Below are 7,856 nucleotides of genomic sequence, written 5' to 3' on the forward strand. Positions count from 1 at the left end.
TAACGATTGTGTCGGATCGTGATAGCCGTTTCACCTCACGATTTTGGAAAAGTCTACAAGAGGAATTAGGTACCAAGTTGTGTTTAAGTACAACTTACCATCCGCAGACTGATGGTCAGAGCGAACGAACAATACAAACGCTTGAAGATATGCTGAGAGCATGTACTCTGGAATTCCTAGGTAATTAGGATGAACATTTACCATTGGTAGAATTTTCCTATAATAATAGTTTCCACTCGAGCATTAAGATGGCACCTTACCAAGCTTTGTATGGACAGAAGTGTCGTACGTCGTCTTGTTGGCTTGAGGCTGGGGAAAAGCAGTTTATAGGACCGGAGATAGTCCATCAAACTGCTGAAAAGTTGAAAATAATAAGGGAAAGAATGTTAGCGGCCCAGGATCGTCAAAAGAGCTATGCTGACAAGAAGCGAAGACCGATGACTTTTGAGGTTGGGGATTCGGTTTTGCTTAAAGTCTCGCCGTGGAAGGGACTTATAAGATTTGGTAAAAGGGGAAAGTTGAGTCCAAGGTTTATTGGACCGTCTAAAGTTCTTCAGAGGATTGGGAACCAAGCTTACAAGCTCGAACTACCAGAAGAACTGAATGTAATTCATAACACTTTTCATGTGTGTTATTTGAGGAAGTTCACGGGAGAAGTTCCCGACATAATTCCAATTTCTGAATTGAGAATTGATGAGAACAAAAGGTTGATTGAGGAACCAGAGGCAATTGTTGACCAAAAGACTAAGAAATTGCGACGCAAGATGGTTGGGTTAGTGCTTGTCCGATGGAAACACACGAATGGGCCGAATCTCACCTGGGAGACGGAGAGTGACATGATGGGTCGCTATCCGCATTTGTTTGTTGATGTGTGATTTCGGGGACGGAATCATTCTAAGGTGGAGAGAATTGTAACGCCTGTGTTTCCGGGCTTGCCGTTTTTAGCAATGTAATAGTCTAGGTTAACCTTTGTAACCCGTTTTGAAATAATAAGAATGTATTATTTGAGTATTATGTGTTTTGTGCTTGATTGCTTAATTATGTGGTTTGATTAATTAAGAATAAAAATAAGCGTCAAAATTTAAGTGTAAAATGAACTTAATATCTTTGGTTAATGTTGTAGTAGTTGAAACGAGGTTTCCAAATATATATAGAACGCCCAAATCTGACTTCGTATGAGGAAGTTATGATTTATCGAAGTTTCGACTTAGCGGTATGCAGCCTGAAATGCTCGATTTGAGATCGAGCGGTTTTTAGCCGAAACAATCTACACAAGGATCGAAGGTCTCGTTGTTGGTATCGAAGCGATAAAAAGTTAGGCGAGAACGGACATCAAACGAAGAAGTTATGAATTTATAACGAAGTTTTTCTGTCGCGGCCTATTAAAAATAAATAATAAAAATAAAGTCAAAATTTGCCGACGGAGTCTAAACAAAAGTTGTAGAGCGTAGTCTCACCTTTCCGTGGATATAAAGAACGTCGAAAACGGAGTTCGTATGAAGAAGATATGAATTTCTGAAGTTTGATAAATAATTTGTATTTATTTTTAATTGAAAAATCCGGCATTATCCGAAGGGGGAGTCAGCAGTCTGATCCGACGTACGCCCCGCGTACTCCGAAGAGTGTCGACACTTCGGATGACGCATGCAGTGACGACTTCGGAGGCCAGTACACCCCGCGTACGCCTGTACGCCCCGCGTACTCCGAGGCTCCAGCCTCCTATAAATAGGATGCGAGGGCAGCCGACTATTTTGCCAATTTCCTCTCTTCTCTCTCTCCCGTTTTGCATCCTTTTGCGTGCCAAAAAATACCCCGAAGCCCCGGTATTATTCTCGAGCCCCGAGGCAAGTCCTGAGATCCTGAAGATCCCAAGAAGTGCGGTTCCCGAGCCGAAGCTCTGCCCGCGAGAAGTTCGATTTTTGTGGAGATCTTCCAGATCTGCTGTGGATTACTACTTCTGCAAGTCGTAGTGCTGTCCGAGCATCTTCTGATCAAGTGAGTGTATACTACCTTTCATAAACACGATAATAATACAAGTACGGTTTGAGTGTATTAAGTAAATTGTGGTTTATATGTGTGAGGCTGTAGTTACTTTCTTCTAATGAGTAACTATGAAGTATTTTATACGATATACTTGTTATGTGTATATTTTGTGATTGTATGCGTGAATGGATATTCACTTTATTCTATCTCATAGATTTAAATTGTTTTCTATGGAATACGTGTTATGTGGTATGCCACATCTGTTATGTGGAATGTATATTGAATGAAAATGATATACAGGTTTTAAACTATGTATGAAAATATATATTTTTATCTACTAATATGTTGGGTAGAACATGGGTAGATAGTTGGTGTGTAATAAACAGATGACAGGCCTCGATGTTGTTGTTGTTGTTGATCTAGTTATTCAGCGGAGTATGAATAACGACCATGGACTCTTTCTAGATAGTCCAGTGGAACGCTAGCAAGTTCATAACCTGTAGGTGTTGTGAACGATATGTTCACCGGTGTACTCTATCCCCCTCATGGTTGCCTTTAGGATATCTATTGTTGAGGAAACCCCTTTGCAGTGATGTCCATCCCGATGAAAATCCTAGATTAGGTCCCTTGAGATAGATGTTGTTTTAGGGACGTAAAGTGAGGATAACGGGAATGGGTAATCGGGATAGTGATTGGTTGGTGAAATTAAATATAACTTATTTATTGTGGGTTGAAAACCCTATATGCTCACCAGGCTCCCAAGCCTGACCCACTCAGTTTTATTTGTATTACAGGAAGTGGCACAAGGGCGTAAGATGGATGGATCATCTTGTTGTTTTGTTTACAAGTCTGCATATGTATATATTTGTTGAATGACTTGTAATGTTATCATTTATGCTTTATGGTCTGTATCGGAACATGACATCCCGAGTTTTGTTTATATAATGAAAATGCATCTCTTGATGAAATGCTTTGATAGATATTATTTTATCATATTTTGTTTTGGGAACAAATTCCGCAACTCTTTCAAATCAAAAGGATTTACTCTGAAATTATTTAAAAGCATAAATGAAAATCGGTCTTTTCTGGCAGATTTTGGGGATGTTACATGTAGTGTCAATATTGTATTGTATTGTTATAGTCCATCTTTTGTAATGTTGTGCAATATTAGCAATTTATTACATTTATTTACCATTGGAATGATCATTTGTGTTTGACATATTATATTTTGTGCAATGGATTATCCTTTTTTGGTTATGGAATTTTATTTTGTATTATGAGACTTTAAATGTATAATTTAATTTGAAAATTAGTAATCTATTAAAAATAGTTTTTTTGATAAATCATAAAATTAAGACATGCAAAAATGTTTGACGTCTTCCTTTATGACAGGGGCTTTAATGACCCATAATGTGTGTTGTAAATGCATGTCGTAAGCTTATGACATGTTAAAGCATGTCGTCTTCCTTTATCACAAGGGCTTTAATGACACACATTTGCACGTCACATGTATCCCTTTATGACACATAATGTGTGTCATTAAATAGTTGTTTTTTAATAGTGAGTTGGGATAAAGATACTGCCAATAAAGCCATCAATCTCTGTCGAAACGTGAAATCAAGAAGCAATAGCAGTGAAGATATCGATTTCTATGGAGATAAGATAATCAAGGACGAAAAATAGGTATCATAGCCCAGTAAGGTTCGATGTAGAAGTAAGGAATCAATTAATTGTTTGCGTTTTTTTGTTTTTTCTCGGTAGGCTTTTCTCCTCCATTTCTTTATAACAAAAAGAAAAAGAGAAATGAAAGAATGGAAATGGAATTAAATTATTTTCTTTTCTCTTCTTTCATAGTACTAACCAAACATGAGAAATGGAATACATTCCATTTCTTTGATCCTAATTCTCTTTACCAAACATATCCTTAGATTTCTTTAGCATTTTATATTGACAATTTGGAATTCTTTTATTGGTGTTAAAAAAAATTCTACACTAAAACGGTCAAAAATGAGAACTTTCATAATCTATTGGAAATTATAAAAAATGAGCTTTATCGGTACTTCGTTGGAAATTGTCACAAATAATATCCGTCTGTAATATGTTCCATGAGTATTCCATCGACATAGTCACATAAACAAGTCTGTCAAAAATATGTTCATATTTACCGACTGAACTTTCTGGAAGAAATTGCTCTCATGCAACATCTCGAGGGTGGCACCATCTCTCACCATTTAGTTGCAACTGTTTCAATAAAGAAACAATAAAAATGCTTTACAACAAATAGTAAATAGCTTAAAAAGGCTCAAGTTTGAATGTATGATAAAGATTTAGTGCTGTAATAAATCTACCAACTATATGAAATCCCTCAACTTCATTTTTTCAGGTTCATTTACATAAAAAATTAGCTTGCACAAGTATATCACTTGGCGTGTCCAATGAAAATGCAACTTTAACTATTTAGCATGTAATTCTAAGAGCCATACAATATCCTTTTTGAAAGTGTTATCTTTGGAAAAAGACTAAAATAAATAAAGAAGCACTTTGATCAGTTGGTGGAGAATAGAATGCCATAAAAACAATTGTTTCAAATCTTTAGGGGATGAGAATAGAGTGCCAAGAATGAGAACTGTTATAGTTAAAACAAATATGCGACAACTTCAAAAACATGTAAAGCCTAAAATAGTAATATATCATGCAAACAGACACAATTTATAGGAAATATAGAACTGACATTTGTCAGGATTCCAAGAATAGCTAGGGAATAATGCAAGGGACTTCAAAAGTGGTTGATTGCTCTTCGCTATCATATATCTTCCCATCATCCGGGAGCTGCTTGAAACTAATTTCACCTCCATCAGCAACAATTAAGATTTTGACATCAAGTCCAAACATATCAAATTGACTAAGTTGAGTGTTGAAATCAGCAGTTCCTGTGTTCTTATCAGTTTCATCAGCATCAGCAGCCATCATACGTAAATTGCCTGCCAATGACAACAATGGGAAAGGTTATACACACACATAAGTTTGTTTCCACTGGAATCGGAATGATGGATATGCAAAAATTAATAACGCCAGCAATTAAATAAGTTATTAATAAAACTACACAGAACATACAATTAAAAACATAGTCATCATCACCTTCTTTTTCAAGTGAAATTCTCCTTTATCAACACCAAAACAGATAAAAGAAAGGAAAAGAAGGCATATGCAACATTAACTGAAAATACATATATCGTATGCAACTTGGAACTTTTGATTTACATATTTTTTAATATACATTCAAGTTGCAATTGTAGTACAAGAAACATAAAGCCTCATATGTAAAATTAGTGTCACCAGATTCTACAAGATTCTTTGTGTTCATGCTAAGAAAAAAACAGAATCAATGCAATATCAGGTATTACTTTCAAATTGTCTAGAAATATATACTACAAGTATTTCTTTCCACATTAACCCGTTGGTGGACGCTAAAGCTCCTAAAGTTGTGTGTCGGATGACAATTAACAAGTGTTGCGATTTTCGGGGGACGAGAATAAAGTTTGCAGAAAGGAGATTACATTGCATACTATGAGCATATGAACTTGTAAACACTAAATTCTCCACCCTAAAATGTTGCAACAATTCTTATAAGCGTGTATGTGTATATAGATCGTTTCATTTAGCTAAGAATCTAGCTCTACTTGTATCTTCCTAATTCTATTCTATTGAACTAGTAATCATCACAATACTAGCGTAGAAAAAAAAACTGACCTTTAGAGGGTTTCCTTGAAGGAGTAATAATGCAAGGCAACTGGATAGAAGCTTGAAACAGATTCTGGCTCTTGATCCCATCCCCCTGTATGGGCATTTGACAAGTAGTTGATTGCTATTCAGCATTATAATTTTCCCCATCATCATGATTTTCATTATCATAACTTTCCCCATCATCAGAATTTTCGATGTCATTATTTTCTCCATCATCAGACAGCTCATCAAATGAATGAATAAGAAGCTGATAACGAAGAATGCCACCAATCCCACCAAGGCCTCTACAAAAATTTAACCCCTCTGGAGATTTGTTTGTGACAAACTCAAGCTTACAGCCAAATCTTTTGTACTCATTAACAAACCACTCAATCAGAGACATATTTTCCTCAACTACAAGTTCAGCATCGCTGACTGAATCCCTAAAATTACTCCCATCAGTCTCCTGTTCCTTGTTTAAATACTTTATAACAATTTCACCAGAAACATTGTTTCTTAAAACATGGCGATTAATTTCAAGATTTTCCCAAACAAGCAGTGTTTCCACAGCACCCATGTGTAAAGCTTCCAAAGTGTCATCAATTCCAACGACATACTTCCCCCTATCAAGATTTATCTCCTCAAAATACTTCCCAATCAAACGCTTCTCCTGAATGAACTTCACATTGGCAAGAATCTCTGACGACAACTTAATTGCTTGATTGAAACCATTCTCACCTCCGTAAGAGACATCGACAACATTCAAGATTTTCTCCTGAAGACGATGGTCAAACAAATCAGATTGACTGAGCTCAGTCTTGAAATCAGCGCATCCAGCAAGTATAAGTCCAGAAACATTAGGCTGATTAGTAGCAGGATTGATATAAAACTGTGTCGCAAGCTCTGCTGTCTTCCTTACATAGTTGTGACGTTTCTCCATACGAATACGATCAAATCTCAAAGCTGATTGCCCTCCTCTTCCATGTTTCTTTGGCAACTCAACGGTATACTTGTGTAGAACCTCCTTAGTATCGCCACTTACTGTTCCAAAGAGGGTACCATTACCATCGATGACAATGAAACCAAACTTGTCATCCGATTCCAACAGTTGTTTAAGAGCTTCTGTGTGGAATTTGTTATCACAGAGATATAGAGATGAGTTTATAGGTTTGAAAGGCTCGAAGTCAAATGTAACTTTTTTCTCTTTCTCGTCACTTGTTACTATTGTTCCTGTGTAGAGCACGAGTCCATTTGGTGGTATCTTGTTGTAGAGCTTGAGCCTCTGCTGGGCAGATGTTATAGCGCCTAACACAGATTGACGATTAACTCTGCTCTTAATGTTTGAAGCAGTTCCAAATTCATCACCGAGCATTTTGGTTACTCGAGAAATTTGATCACATGGAGGTATAATCAGAGATATCATGCTGGTTCCGTTGCCTCTTGCAGCTTCTAGTGCCTTTATAAGCTTCTTAATCTTCCATATCTCAACGTTGTTATCAGAGTCATCCGCTGCCATTGAACTTAGTTCGCCTTCCTGCCAATAGGAGTGACAAATATATATAACAAATGGAGAAGATGACGAAATTGCCAAAAAGAATGTGTGGTGAAAGGTACCTTCGATGATGATGATGAACGCTTCAACTTCAATTATTGTTTTTGAACACTTCAACTTCAAAGATGATTAATACTTTGATGCTGATGAACTATTAAAATCTATCAACGACTGCGATTTATAGAAATCGATTATCAGTCTATTTTAAGAAGATAATTGTGTTGTGATTTGGGCCGCTTTTGATGCCGATTTAGTTGCGATTTGGATAAACGATGCTTTAGGAATGGATTAAGTAGCAATCTTGATAGCTATCGAAGATTTTTCATGCGATTTTTATGTGTTCAAAACAAATAGATTGAGACCAAAATGGGAATGTATCGTTCCAAGAAGGAAAGCATTGACAGCAAAACAGTGTTGCCTTATATATGTTACTAGGTGTGAATACCCACGGGTTTATAAAAAATAAAAATTTAATATTAATATATATAAACAATAAATATTTTATAAAATAATGTTTTTCTTTAATAAAATGTAATATTTTGAAGTATTTGTTAATGAAATCAAATCATTTAAAGCATTTATGAGAATTTATTATCAA

At 36.0% G+C, this 7,856-nt stretch overlaps 1 protein-coding gene across 1 annotated transcript; it reads right to left on the reverse strand.

The window, feature by feature from the left end:
• Nucleotides 1–5,823: 5,823 nt before the first annotated feature.
• LOC111888744 (eukaryotic peptide chain release factor subunit 1-2) lies at nucleotides 5,824–7,222 on the reverse strand. The gene has a single exon (XM_023884858.3). It carries the CDS (start codon nucleotides 7,220–7,222, stop codon nucleotides 5,849–5,851), a length of 1,374 nt encoding a protein of 457 aa, XP_023740626.1. The 3' UTR covers nucleotides 5,824–5,848.
• Between the last annotated feature and the right edge of the window lie 634 nt (nucleotides 7,223–7,856).

This window comes from Lactuca sativa, chromosome 2, assembly GCF_002870075.4.
Source record: "Lactuca sativa cultivar Salinas chromosome 2, Lsat_Salinas_v11, whole genome shotgun sequence".
In the NCBI taxonomy this organism is placed as follows: Eukaryota; Viridiplantae; Streptophyta; class Magnoliopsida; order Asterales; family Asteraceae; genus Lactuca; species Lactuca sativa.